Source organism: Scleropages formosus, chromosome 22, assembly GCF_900964775.1.
Source record: "Scleropages formosus chromosome 22, fSclFor1.1, whole genome shotgun sequence".
NCBI lineage: Eukaryota > Metazoa > Chordata > Actinopteri > Osteoglossiformes > Osteoglossidae > Scleropages > Scleropages formosus.
This window is the reverse complement of record NC_041827.1, coordinates 1,054,892-1,070,095: the sequence shown is the minus strand read 5'-3', so window position 1 is coordinate 1,070,095 and position 15,204 is coordinate 1,054,892. Positions and strand designations below refer to the sequence as shown.

The window sequence follows — 15,204 nt, the reverse complement described above, 5'->3', positions numbered from 1 at the left end:
ACATGGATGACACATGAAAAATCAAAGCCTATATAAAAGTCACAGAACAGCAGTGTTTAAAACATAATTCCTCTATACTACTGCAGTGCTAAACTATCCCTCTATGTTCATTTTTATGATCTCAGAAACGTAAATTTGATTAAATGACGTTGTCAAAAATGTGCACATTTTAACTCGTTGCTTTGGCCCCTCCACAACTTCCGAACACACAGTTCTCTATACAACGGCAGTAAGACAAACTGACCTAATGGTACAAAAATTATGAAAACCAAAATAAATGAAAAGCAGATTTTCAAAGAACTTAATTAAAAACATTTAATGTTACAACTTACAGTATTCATAACCCTATAAATTTAGCAGCAAAAAGGTGTAATTAACATTTTAAGGGTCCCATGTGTTTTGTCATTAGTAATCCTGGACTGAGATGAAATATTAGAAGTTATTCTAAATGCAGCTTTTTACATAGTTTGTAGGTGGAGAAAAAAATACCTGAACACAAACGTTACCTGAAATACTGTCCAAACACAGTTTTACGATCTCACAGCTAGAGCATTTCAACATATAAATGGTAGTTAGAAATTAAAGAGATAAACACATTTTCAGGATGTTAAATACACAATATGCAAAAGCCAGCAGGTTGTTCCAAAATTCTATAGCAGCATTTAGACTATTAACATTTCATCAGCAAAATACTACATCAAACATAATACAAGATACATGATTTAGGCCTCATCAGAGTCATGGGTTTTAAGAAAGAAGCTTGTGAGCATAACTGACCTGAACAGGAGGGGGATAGCTGTTTGAATCATCTGCTGCTCAAAGTCACATGGTGTGTACTTTGTACAGTAATGCTTATTCTTGTAAGGTATGTAAGTGTGAGTTGATAGCTTGTTATGACAATTTTACTATACAAACTCCATTTGCTCATAACTTGGAATTCCCTGTTTTATGAGGAAGTCCTGTTTATCTCTAGTCTGAGCAATCATCGCATGTATGATGCTGAACACAAAAAGTAAAAAAAAGAAGAAAAAAAACAAACACCAAATAAATTCCTGGCATTACTGTAATCAGCTCTTCCTTAGGTCTGAATCTGAATTATGGCATTATAAGATTACGCCCTTGTTAAAAGGCGATAAGACTGATTAGATGGTGTCAAGCCAGACACTTCTTTAAATAAAACCTGCAAAAAACCCACAAAAGGTGCTACAAAGCAGTGATGATGTTAAATCTGTAGACGTGCTATTTATCCATGCAAGCACCATATTGCCTACTGTTAAAAAACCTATAAAAATATGTCACGTAATGCTTCTGTCCATGACATCTTTGTACTGTTCCTAAGATGCTGTGCTCACTGGTGGAGTTGAGGTCAGAGAACAGTAGGAATAGAAAGCCCTGGGGGGTGATGGGTGATGTCTTTGTGAACAACACCCCTGAATGACAAACGTAAGAAGAAGCCATTGTTCATCTTGAACAGATACGCCAACTGCATGTGCATTTTCTCAACCAGAAAATGGCTTTACAGGATGATCATGAGCCGTTACACTGCGTCTTCCTTGGCATTTGATTCTTCCACTGTTTTGAGGGATTGCACTATATCATTCTCAGCCTGGCTCTGATTGGCCGTATTGTCCGCATTAGACTCCTCTCCTTTTTCCTTCAGCTTCATCTTCCCTTCCTCCTCACACCTTTCCTTTTCCAGTAGGCGGTAGTTGATACCCATTCCCACAAACAACATGATGCTGGAGAGGATCAGAAAGACTCCACAGCCAAAGTAGGTGTACTTGTAGTCACCATAGACATCTTTAAACATGCCTGAGGGAAAAACATTAATTTTATTAGGACTGGCCTTAGTACAGAAACAGCAGGTAAAATTTTTTAGGATAATGTTCTGTTCTTGCTGTAGTACCTTTCATAGGCTGAGCTGAATGAGTAAATTTTAGTCATTTGCAGAGGTAAAGTAGGCTTTAAAAACCAGCATTTAGGTCTTAATAAAGGATTATAGAGTATATACAGGATTCCCCGCATAACCAGTGTAATATTCTTGATGATCTCCTCCAAAAAAGTATTCTTGTTTTTACTGGGAAATTTAAATAGGAGATACAGGTAATGCATTCCCTAGCCACAGAAGGTTCACCCATTTTTCCCATGAAACATTCAAAATTTTCACCTTATCTTTTCAGCTTAGAGAAACTCTCAATCAGTGTAAAGTACAGAATATGAGAACTGCTGTGGATGCCTTTAAATGCAAATTTAAGATCCACATATTCCACATAAATTATCTTACCATTCTTTTTTTTTTTTTTTTAATTTTGTTGTTTTATTCTGCTGTTCTTGGGCATTTGGGGCCACAGAAGGTTCCTCAGCACTCTTGGACTGTGAGCTTGAGTCTGGCTAATTGTATATAGAGCTTGTCTGTAGTGTGCGTATATGACTGAATGAATGTGTGTGTGCAAGTTTAATGTGATCAACTGGTGTCCCATGTACCAGGGTGTGTACCCTGCTTCAAGCACTATGCTTCCCATATGGACCAGCGCATCAAAGTTAATAATGGATTAACGTCCAAACACATCAGAGTTACTTCCACACAGTAATCAATAAAGTATGATCATTATTAGAAGACTGTTATATAAAGGAAGCCTGTAATTGTAAAGTGTGCTTCCTGGGAGTGTGTACTGTCAAATACCCGTGGGGGAAAAAACTAGGGGCTTCGTTTAGGAATAAGTGCATGTTACAGTTGCAGTTAAAGCTACATCATACAGCTGACTTATCTTACTCCACCCATGTTGTTCATAACAATCCAAGCATGCATGATATTTATCTTTTCTTACCCAGCATGGGGGGGCCCAGTAGCACAGGTATGCACTCCACAATGGTGACCAGGCCCACAGCGCTGGAGAACCGCTGAGCGCCCACCAGGTCCATCAGAGTCTCGAAGAGCACAGCACTCAACCAGCCAAAAGCAAAACCGAAAAAGATGGAGTAGAGCACGAAGCCCACGTAATTTGTGCACAATGGCGCGAGCACGTGGCACACACCATTGTACAGAATAGAAGCAGCGAAGAAGTACTGCACGCGGGGCCGCACCCAGGCTGTGTTGGCCACCAGACCCATAGAAGGGCGTGCCACCATGTCCACGAAGGCCAAAATTGACAGCAGAAAGGCTGCCTCATCCTTGGGGATGTCCTTACTCTTGGCAAAGTTGCTGAGGAAGACCAGCGGTGCAAAGAGGCCAAAGAACATTATCACATTGCCCAGGAGGTAGAGCAAGAAACCACGGTGGGTGAAAAGGGTGAGGTCAATAAACCTGTTGATCTTCTGAAGCACTGTCCTTTTTTCCTTGACCTTGCTATCTGTGAGTTCTGTGCCATCACCTGCCTTTCCAGAATCCTTCAGGGCTTTCACAGGGGTGGATTTGGGCCCGACAGGCCTCATTAGGGACCCAGCCACGCAACAGTTTAGCAGGAGTCCTCCCAGGATGAGGAAACTGCCCCTCCAGCCAAACTTGTCGAAAAACCAACTGTTGAGGGGGGCCAGTGTGGATAGGAAGACAGGGCTGCCAGCCATGGCGATTCCGTTAGCAATGGGCCGTCTCTTGTAGAAGTACTTCCCGATCATGGTTAATGCTGGATTCAAGTTGAAGGCCAGTCCCAAACCTGTAATGGTCCAAGGCCAAACAGTAACAAGGAGATAGATATTGCATATCAAAGGCATGGGACGATACCCTAACAGCATGGTATGATTCATATCTCAATGCAGACTTCAAAATGCAATATTTTCAGGATATTACATGTCCTATAATTTCTCTTTATTGTCATGTCTTCCTTCAAAAACATCAACATGCAGTAGAAGAGACTTGCTCAGTGGCTACGGACACATAGGTGCGATTTGGCCAGAGAAGAGAGTGCTGGGAATTCTGGCACATTGTCTTTCACCAGTCAGGAGGACTGTTGTTGAGCACAATGCAAGCTTCAGTGCTTTACAACTCCTAGCACTTATCACTCTGTACTTTGGCATCCCAGCAATTTGTGCTTTGATAGTGATAGTATTGTAGTGGCACTGCGATTGCAAAAACTTGGCTAATGATGCAACTCATTTGGGCTATCTGCAACCCCACAGTCCACTTTCACGACCGCTATACCCATGTTGCGTGTGATGTCTGCCACCGCAGCAGTCTGATGGTTTATTTTGTATTAATGAGCTGAGAAGTGATACTATATCTCCAGTACATAATTATAGCTCCATATTACTCATTTGAGTAAAATAAACATTTCAAGAATAAAAATACTAAAGCCAGGACAAAAGTATTGACATAAGAGTCAAAATGCAGATTTTGTGAATGAAACCAGATTGCAAAGGCCACACACACAGACAAAACACATACACACAAACCTCCAACTACTCCCACACAGAAGTACAGGCCGACCACTGTGCTGCAGAAGGAGGCAGCGATCAGCCCACTACCCGACAGGCAGCCCCCAGCTATCATGACAGGACGGCTCCCATACTTGTTCACCAGGATACTGCTGATGGGACCTGGAGGAAAGGAGTCGGGGGGGGGGGGGGGGGGGGTGAGGGGGTGGGAGTTTGACAGCACATTGTCAAAATCATACAAGGTTCTAGCACAGGGTGACTTCATTACAGCAACTGGTCATTCCACACTCAATGTGAACAATTTCATTGGGATAAAAATTCTTCAGACTAAATCTGGACAAGTTCATTCTGAGGCTAGCATGAATAATAACAAAATGTATACGATAATTACAAAGAGTTGTTCAAAACCAGTCAAGCATGTTGGTATACCTGCTGTTACTGATTATTAAATAAGCAAAACTGAAATAAGTACACAAAGGCTATACACCATTTTGTATGGTTAATTTGATTCATATACAACTTTTAAAAATAAGCTTTTATAGAAATTGGTATAAGCATTCAATTACAATTGTGCTACCTAGTTGACACACATGTATATTTATTAATTCATTTAGTAGACAAAACTGCACTCAACAACAAAGAGCTTTAGATACAGACACATTATAAAAGCAAAAAAGGAAAAAAGTGCCTGGTAACTTTGAAAATTCTGAACGAAGAAACTCACAGTTCCAAACGCGTATGATGGAACACTTTAGTTACGTGAGATAGGCCAAACACCCAGCTAAAGGGTACAACAGAATGGTCCTCACCACCTGCATAGGCAAACTAGCAGTTACATGTGCAGCCCCTCCCACAGTACCGTCCTCCCCGGGTCCCGAAAACACTTCCACCTCCAACCACAAGAGGGACATCGCCTCACAAACAAAGTGCTGCCAGTACAGCGTGATCTCCTCTGGTCCATCTGTGTATTTGCCCGCGTACTGGGTGATGATCCGTGTGAACTCGGCGATGGTGACGACGACGACGACAAAAAGGCCCTTTGTGCTGAAACGCAAGTGAAGCGCTGGGCTGTGCTCCTGCATAACTAATAGTACACAACAGCAGTGCTACGCTCATTAAAGCCTTCCTTCTGAGAAAAATTATTTTGTGATCCACACCAGATAATTTCACATGCCATGTCCCCCTAGTGTGCGGGTTGTCAAGGATACCTGGGACACCAGAGGGAGGGATGGAGTGCTGTTTGATTTCTGGTGGAAGGTGAACAGTGATGCCAGGAGGTCTATGGTTGTGAGGGCTGGAAAGGGGTGATCCTCAGAAGCAGACCCTGGGGGGTGGCCAGAAGTTCAACTTCAAGTTCAAGTTGTTTTCATTGTCATTCCTCTATACAGCTTGTACACAGTGGAACAAAATGTCATTTCTCCAGAGACCACTTTCAAGGTCCAAAAGAACACTTTCAAGGTACAACTGCTTGTCTGTTCTGTGGTGAAATCTTTTCGCCCCACAACTGCATGCAAACAATGGTCATGTGAAGGGAAGCAAATGCTGCAAGGGGAAGTTTCCAAACGCTATGAAATACAGCAGCAAAGACCCAAACTGTCCCTAAATGGAAGTCTCCATGTCTTCAAGTGTAACTTTACTAGACACTTGTGTGGGAGGGGCTGTCCTAAGGCTGGGGCAGCACAACAGCGCCACTGGGGGCGAGGGGGTATGGCAGGGCAAAGAGCCAAACGCCAACCCCCTGTGCAAAGCTCCCGCTCAAGGACCGTGCATATTTTACAAGACCGCCAGCAGGGGGCATACAGGCTCTGTCCTCAGGGCGCAGGGCCCCAGCAGGCATGGCACTGATCTCAGAACAGTTTCTAGCACATGCTCCAGAAGAAGAAGAGAATAAGAGGACAGCGATTTAAAAAGGCTAGAACTGCTCAAATTAGTCTGCATTCAGCTAATAAGGATTTAACAAATGTTTCAATTACTGTGTGTGAATTCACAACTGCACTTGGTCTCTGAATAGATGGAGCCCTTCAACATGTCTGACGCAGAGAAAAGCGAGTATGAAAAGTATGACTTTGGACTGTGGGAGGAAACCCACGCTAACCTGTGCAGTATTCCTTGTGCTAATGTGCTCCTGGCTCTCTTTCACAATGAATTTGCTGAAATTATGTATGTATGATGTATTCACACACCATCGCGAGTTCCTTTGCTTCATTCTTGGCAACCGACATCAGGGGTGTGAAAATGCAAACTAATACTACTAATGGGATTCATTTAGGATTTTTAACAGCCATCCGTTTCCAAAAAGACAGCAGACAATGCGAATGGATCGGAGCACCCTCACACAACAGCCACAACTGAAGTGCATGGAGCCGCAATGGTTGTCCAACGGAGCAGCAATGGAACGCTAAGAGATCCAGCTTCCCCTTGAACTACTTGCTGAGTTTCACAACAGCACAAGCTCTTCAGGCTTCGACCTCCACTGTCCCTCTTCACAGAGTGCAGTCTTGAATAGAAGTCCTCAGTCCATTCAGAAGTGTAAAACTGCATGAAATACCCTCTTACTGCATACTTCGTTTCTCTCCCAACTGTTACTGCTGTTACCGTGTTTTTGGTCCAGTGAGCCCAAAGTATTGTTCTCCTCTTCAAAGCTGCACTTTTTTAAACACGGAATTATCTTATTTTACAGCCATACACCACTTGCTTCCTTACAAAAACATTTTTCTCTCGCTTGGACAAAAAAAAAAAAAAATGGAAGTGCCATTGGCAAGCGCATCCATAAAGAGTAGCTTTGCAACACTGTCTAACTGACATTTCATCTGGAAAGGATTCTGTTTATCCATCGTTTGCTTGAGAAATGTCTGTTTACTTTGCTGCTTTGGTCGATTGCCATGCAGAAAAACAAGAAGTCCTGTATTTACAAGCAGGCTCAGTTAGCTCATGGGAGTAAAATGCAAAAACCTCACAACGGACATTGTGTACACAACGCCACTGCAGCCAAAGGCACTTTGTGTAGCAGGTCACCGCCGCAGAGCAATATGAGAGGAGGGCTTCTACTAGCAGCTCGACGGGAGTGGGCTTCACGTGACAGACCATGACTCGGCCCTCCTCCAAGGGGACACAAATTGATGCTGACGGGATTTGTTTAGAAAACGGGTCGGGACTCATTTGCTTGTCATGGCCAAGACAACGTGCAGGACAAAGATTTACACAGAGCAGAAAGAGCATTCTCAAACGGTTGCCCTCAAGCCCACCTGGAAGACAAAGCAGTAAAAAGAGCTGGGACCTACAGGGGGCAGCGGAGTCCTTGTGACGGTCCTTATTCGAAAAAAAAAAAAAAAAAAGGCCAACATCCACAGCTCACGCCTCAACAAGACAGATTTCAGCTGATACCCACTGATCCAGAATGGTTCTCAATTCCCAGCATAGCTTTCCTATTAAAATTGTTTTGTTCTTGGTTTTCGACGTTCCTACAGACACACAAGGCGACATCTGGCAGCCTCTAATAGCATAATCCGATACTTGTGACTCAGCCTAACATCACTCAAACTCATAAGCTCTCCTGGTGCAAGTGATCCACAGCAGATGATGTTCAGGTCCGTGAATTCAAGAACTCTGCTTTAAAGAGCAGATTTCTTTTAAAGAAAAGATTGCCTTTTAGCTCCAGGGCCCAATATCAGACGTGAGAAAATGGCTGCAGGTTCATTCCTACATTTACCTTTAAGCCAAGACACTTTAGCTTAATCACCTCAGCGAAAAACGTGTCTAGTAAAAAAAAAGTAAAGCTGTGAGATGTTGTATCTAAGCGTGTGGATTAAGCCACGTTCCAAGTAACATTAACATGAAGCAATGGATGAAATGCAGAACGGGAACAATGGTTTTGACACGTATCCTGAATGCCCATAAATATATTTACTCATTTGTCCAAAGTACTTCTGAATAGCTTTAAACTACAAATTAATTTTATTATGCAATACATGGAGGGTGCGGTGGAGCAGTGGGTTTTGCCAGTGTCTGCTGTGTGGTGGGTCTGGGGTTCAAACCCTGCTTGGGATGCCTTGTGGTGGACTGGTGTCCCATCCAGGGTGTGTCCCCACCCCCTTTGGCCTTGCGCCCCGTGTTGTCAGGTAGGCTCCAGCTTGCCACGACTGCACTGGGGTCAAGCGGTTATTGCCAGTGTGTGTGTATAACACATACCAGCCCAGACCCATAAACTGTACTTCACATGTTCAAAAAAGGAGTGGTGATAGTGAACACACAACTCTAAACACATCAGCGAAAAGAGAGTTTGACAGGTAAAAACATCCACACATATTATATGAAGACATGGCAGACTAACAGTGAGAGAATTCTAAACATGGCCACACAGTGAGTGTTTGTGCAGGGTGCTATGTGGTCTCACCTCTGGGGTCCCTGATGTCAACTGACCCTCCTTCCACAGAGGAAACACAATGGAAAATGTGGCCACTGTGTCATGTGACATCGATGATATCAAATAGTGCCCCGTGTTCTCCACACAGTCCTGATATAGTGAAGGATTCATGGTGTGCCTATCCTATCCCTGATGGCTCACTGTGAAACAGTGTGTTATCCACCTTACACACTATGCTATTTATGGGCCCTGCATGGTGACTCCTGACGGATTTAAGACTGCGGCATGGTCAACAGGGTCTCCTACAGCTGAACTCTTACTTCAAGCCAACTCACCTGAGTCTGGACCACACATCTACAATCATAATCTAGTTTAACAAGAAGCACAGCATCACTTCTTTGGTTCACTGGAGCAAGCAGAAAGAAGTCATCCATGACATATCATTCTGGAGAAACTCCTCAGCTCCTGGGCTATGGGTTTAGATGTGGGATGTGGGTTTAAGTCCGACTCAGTGACGTGTTTGCATGTTCTCCCTGTGTCCACATGGGTTTTTCCTCGGATGCTGTGGTTTCCTCTCACAGTCCAAAAACGTGTTTCAGGTGAACCGGTGACTAACTTGTCGGTAGGGTGACTATGTGTGAGTGAGCGAGTGAGTGAGTGACCCTGCTCTGCTGTAAAGAAGACTGAATAACATAACGGAGTTCAGTGGAACATGCCCAGCCTTGTAGGTCATCTTGGGCAAAAGCGTCAACTGAATACTAGGGTAGCTCTAAAACTGCTTTGGAGATGAACAAGCTAAATGGATCACCGTGAGTATGCAACATAAACTTTCTGAAAATATCTCTTGTTTATGAGCAAGAAACATTCAACTTCCCTCGACCATGGATATCACATGAGAATTTAATGAGTTAAATACAAGGTTTCCCGGAAAAGGCAATGTGCCCGGTGCATTTGCGGCTGCACTGCCCTTTTCAACGGAGGGGATGGGATTAATCCTACACACTCTGATGATTTCTGTCTACAACAGTTCTCATTATCGTGTAAACTGCTGTCTGGCAGAACACAAAAATTGCTGATGTGGCACCTCTGGAGCACACTGTCCATGCAGCAGAAGCAAACTGTGGACAAAGTTGGATGCAGTGGACCTGAACTTGCATGGCTTATTCTGACACAATGAACCATAGGTCAGAGGTAACTATACCCTCCCACCCCTTGGCTGATGCTACTTTGTACTTGGGGTTTAATCCTCAGGGGAATAGGGAATGTGAACCATGTTAACAGAAGGAATCCTGCTGCTGACTCGGTTTGTTTGCCGAGTGGAAAGGAAGGGCGCCGACTGTGGCGTACGTGCGGACCAACGAGTCATCAAGGTCCTGCGTTTGTGCGGTTGGCTTCTAAGGTCAGCAAGCCCCAGGTGGCGAGCAAACTGCTCCTTTCACAGCTTGCAGCCCCCACTTCCTCCTATGTCAGCCCCCCTCCTTGCCCTGGCATCCTTTCTTCCTGAAGACAGACACTGCTGTTGTACCCTGGGCCAGCAAAATGCACCTGAGTTACCCTGCAACAGATGACATAGAAAGTCCCAAAGAAGCAGAGCTGGATGCACAATCTCAAAGGATATGGGAAACAAAAGCCTTGAATCAAGCGGACAGAAATGCACTGCAGTCGGCCAACTTTAAGCAAAACGAAAGACAACAAGTTCAGTGTGCAGCCTGAATGAAATGAACCTCTAAGAATACAATGTTTCCGCTTCACTCATCTAGAAGTCCACTTACTTAAAGCATGCAAAGTGTGTACACAAGATAAAAGTATTACTCGTTGGGATTACTGTTCATATTTACTGCTTTCGGCGGGGGGGCAACACAAGAAATGCTTAAAACCAAATTGCGGCACATGTATATCATTTTACTTTAATCCACATGACTAATATCTGCATAAAAACACACATCAGATTGATCAAAGAAACCAGTTTTTTGGAAGGAAATCATACTGTTGTAACTGCACTTCACAGAGAGCTTATCCTTACACCCAAACAGGGCAGCGCCTGTGCTGCCAATAAGAAACTTGAGCATCGCTGCTCATGTGTCCCAAACAGCCATGACATTGTGTATTCACCCATGCAGATCTCTGTGTGAGAACTGAAACATGTGGCTTTACCTGAAAGCCAAAAAAGGAAAAAAAAAAAAGATGAAACTTGGAAATAAAACACTAAGAATGCAGTTTAATCCTTGTATCTGCTGAAAAGATGTTGATTAAAAATTTTCCTCATAATAAAGAGTAATTCTTGTTATCACAAGTTCTAAAAACACTGAAAAGACCCTTGAGCAGTACAGTCACTGTCATAATGAAAACCTCTCTTGTGTTCAATACAATACATTGTTCAGTGAGACCTAATCAACTATCAGAGAAATCTAACAAAATCGTTTAACGATTGACTATTGATGGTTACCAATACCCAAAATCCACTCCAAGTCAAGGAACAAATTCACGACGGGCCATGAGCACCAATATTTGCTATACAATATAATATGAAGCCCCTCAAACTCAAAGGTTTTTGGTACAGTGACCATGCATAAAGCGTTTTAAACTCCCACAGCGCATCCTTCTCCAATGTGGAATGGGAAAAGCTACCAGGGTCGTTTTGGACGAGACCACACCGGTGTGTTTGCTTCGTGCAGTGGTGTGGTGCAATTCTTCCTCTTTTCTCTCCTGCTTTCTCATCTTTGCGGGACTTGGAATTAGCTGGAGGAGACCATCTATTGAGGTACAGCCCCTTGGGAATGTGTCAGAGGTCAGACTGAGAGGCAAATGATAACAGGATGATGGAGATTGGGGACCTCCCAAGAGGGAAATGAAAATGTGTTCCACCATCAGTTAAACAAAGCAAAACGAGGTGTTGAGCAGAGACAGCAAAGTGCCACAGAGTGTGACAGCAAATCCTGTGCTGTGGTAAAACTGTTCTTTTTGCACGTTGAAGTGCGACGCTACGAGCCACATCACGCATGAGTGGAAAGGATTGTTCCAATGTGTTCCTGGGGTTAACTGAGGTACTTGACCATTCCAAGACAATTTATAAGGGCTTCTCTCACTGTCTGAGTAATATGCCTCTAATCCTCCACCCTAAATGTGTGCCACCCCTGACTTACCCCCACCATACATGACGGCCAGCATAATAGAGGAGATCCAAGAGACTTGGCTACTACTGGCATTGAAGATATCCTCGATCTCTTTGAAGAAGACGGTGATGGACTTTGGGAAAGCATAGGAGAAGCCGATGGAGATGAAGGCACCTGCCACCACGGCCCACCCCCAGCCTCCTTCGGGAGGGGTGTAACCCACAGGTCCTCCGACAGCGGATGGCATGGCTGCAGTTCAATGTCTGCAAGGGGGGAGAGAAAAAAAAAAAAAAAATCACAGACGCATCTGAGATACCAGGCGATGTAGAGACTGAGGAACTAACCTCTGCCTTCCTCAACTGTCATCTGAAACCCCAGAAGGCCCAATTGCTTTTGAATCCTTAAGCAAGGAGCATGAAACACATAAAGGCATGATGACTGCAGTTTTGCTAAAGGGTCCTATTGCATAAATTCTTCAGGTTCATCACCACCATCATCAACAACGTAGGTTCAGGGAGCTGTACACTACTGAATATAACAAAACTAATGAAGGTTCCAAGTACTAAGAGCAGATAATGCAAATACACACTGGTACCTAGTGGAGCAAACATACTGCATTTTCAGAGCACCACTTTCTTCTAGGAAAAGACAATGAGCAGCAGTGAATAAAATGAGCCTCTGTGAATTTACAATTAACATATAATGCTTATTTCACTGGACCAAATGGAAATAATCCAAGGACCTTGATGGTTAAGATTCGCGCACAGCTGCATGAAATACCAAAGGAAGGGGAAAATAAACACACAGCAGGGGGCAAAGCGCACTCCTTGAAGACTAAGAGGATGACAGCGGACTCTCGTTGCATGGATACCACGCTCATGGCCAGCTTTTGGTGCGATGATAAAGGAAGATGTGCATGGTCAGAAAGCACTGGAATCCTAGAGTCTTTCTCAGAATAAATTACATTCCCATGGTCAGCCTGCAGCACATAAAACAGCTTGATCTATATGCACCACATTGAAAAGGGTCTCCAGAGCTACAGTGGAGGGACAAATGTTGAGGAGGAGACCTTCCCTAGAAGTTACTGGAGCATCTTCAATGTGGTAGAAATGCAGAGGACCGCTGCAGACTGAGAAGACTGATCTTCACTTAACGGCTAAATGGACTTCTTTGAATCTGGCATTTAGATGCAAGTTCGTACCTCAGAAGAATGAAAGGTGGACAAAGAGGAGAAACGGGAATCCTGCAACAGCAGCTGCTGCTACAGAAGACAGTTGTCAGTCTTTTCAAAACAAAAGACCGGAGAAAACCCAGCCTAATCAGCACCATTCTTAACTTTTCATATCATTTTTCATATACTGTTTCAGCAACTCCACCAAAAACAGTCAATAAAGGAGCAGAATAAGTTATGAAAATGACTGTCTAATGTTGTTTTGTCAGTCCTGAAAACTGGACTTCTGACTAAATAGGTAATTTTTATGAAAGGGCTGGAGGTGCAAATGTGGTGAACAACTCAGTCGGCAATATAAAGGAGGACTCTTAAAAGAGCATAAATGTGATGAACAGAACAAAATGGCAAAATGCAAAGAGACATGTTTTCCCATGCTGTTTTCCCTTGTGTGAACAATGGTGAATCAGGGTAAATGGGCCTATTTCAGGCGGGAGAGGTTTTGTGCCCAGAAATCTTGCATGTTCACCTTGCCCAGCGTACCCATTTTGAGTGCCCTGCTTTCAGGATGTTGCTTGCCATGCTGATGGATCAGAGGTGCAGATATACATGTATGTATACATACATGCATAGACACTCATTCCTTTGCAAGCTTTGCTATCTTGATGAATCTGTTCTACGCATTCTGCCTTCTTCATAAAAGACTATTCAGTAGAGTTCACCTTCTCTTTATATACAATAACTCGGGCGTCTTAATTAGAGGCCTGAATGATGGTGAAACCTACTAGTGACTTTAAGTGTTAAGAGATTTCCTTCAGGAATGAGTACGATAAAAAGTTACTTTGTTTCATTCAAATTGTTTATAAAAGCAAAAATCAGAGAGCCATTGGCACGCAAAGAATGTGTCACACAAGAAATTTAACTAAAGCAAATGAATTGTGATACGTGTTTAGCCTAAGAGGACATATTACTGCCAGAGTGTCTTCTATTATTGATTTTGCCTCTTATAATTTATTAGCGGACATAAACGCAGTAGATACAGTACACTAAATAGACAGTCTGTTTGTTAAATTAAATTTTTTATTGCAGTTTGTAAATACTGGATAAATGAAGCTTAGCGCCGATCCCACCCATCTCCTCCATTTGACACTCATCTGCTGGCGCTTTGATGGAGTTTATGTCAAAGAGGTATTTTTAAGGAGATTCAAAATTCAAAGACTGAATATAAGCTGCTGCTTACATTTCTAAGGAACACTGGGGAATCCATGGTGTTTATTTTTTTGCCACAGAAGGCCCAATGCAAGAAGGAGGTGGCAGGCAATGAGGACGTTCATGTCGCCTTTGCAGTAATGTTGTTAAATGTTCGTCTCGATTCTTGGGATCGGCTTTGTCACCTGCAGCCAACGGCACCAGGCAATGGACCAGAGATCACTGGTTTCCAGTGATATCACCTTTACCTTCCTGCCTCTCACTCTAGTTTACTACTAGCTTAACAAGGGCTAAAATGAAGTGAACTCTGAAAACAAGAGTGTGGAATACCCTTCGAATGTAAAAACAGCCTCTCGATAATAATCAGCCACGTTTCCACCATTTCTTACGACATTTCCTTTTAACCAGTGTTTTTGCACAAAGTTCTCAGAACGTGCCACTAAATACTTATTTTCAGGGCTAAAATTTAGTACAGCAAGAAAAAAATCTGTTTTGACAGATTGCAAGCAGATCAATATTACGGAAATAATTGGGAAACTGGCATTTCCTTTACATTTTGATACTGATATAGTTCTATCAATTAAATTACATCATATGCAATAGCAATTTCTGAAAAGAAAGCAAGGATCCAGCACTGTGAGGGATATGTGAACAAACTGAAAAAGACAGCAGCCCTTTCACCACAGAAGCTTGTTTGATGCAAAAATTATAGTATATAGCAGTTAGAAGCTACCTCGAGGATGAAAGCATTTGTGTCTCTTCCAGTGGTAAGCCCTGAAACACTGGAAGTATTTATTTCCTCTAGTGAAACAATACCTTTTCTCCCTATTAAAGTGTCCTGTGGAAAAGCTGCAGAGTTAAGAGCTACAAAAATTATTCTATTTCTGAGAGGTGTGAATTGCTTTCTCACTGAACGGCACTATGATTCAGTGGTCTCAGACCACTTTCTGTAAATTAGTTTAACATCATTATACCACAAC

At 43.0% G+C, this 15,204-nt stretch overlaps 1 protein-coding gene across 5 annotated transcripts in view; it reads right to left on the bottom strand.

Annotated features, from left to right (window-relative positions):
• Nucleotides 1-301: 301 nt before the first annotated feature.
• The window catches only part of LOC108918441 (monocarboxylate transporter 1-like), a 31,823-nt gene continuing 16,920 nt past the window's right edge, over nucleotides 302-15,204 (bottom strand). For all 5 annotated transcript variants that reach the window (XM_018725671.2, XM_018725669.2, XM_018725668.2 and 2 more), the window contains 4 exons: nucleotides 11,878-12,110; nucleotides 4,390-4,533; nucleotides 2,829-3,653; nucleotides 302-1,812 (listed from right to left, as the gene is read on the bottom strand). In XM_018725671.2, coding sequence (XP_018581187.2) covers nucleotides 1,538-1,812; nucleotides 2,829-3,653; nucleotides 4,390-4,533; nucleotides 11,878-12,094 — 1,461 coding nt within the window. In that variant the 5' untranslated portion in view covers nucleotides 12,095-12,110 and the 3' untranslated portion in view covers nucleotides 302-1,537. The remainder of the gene's footprint in view (nucleotides 1,813-2,828; nucleotides 3,654-4,389; nucleotides 4,534-11,877; nucleotides 12,111-15,204) is intronic.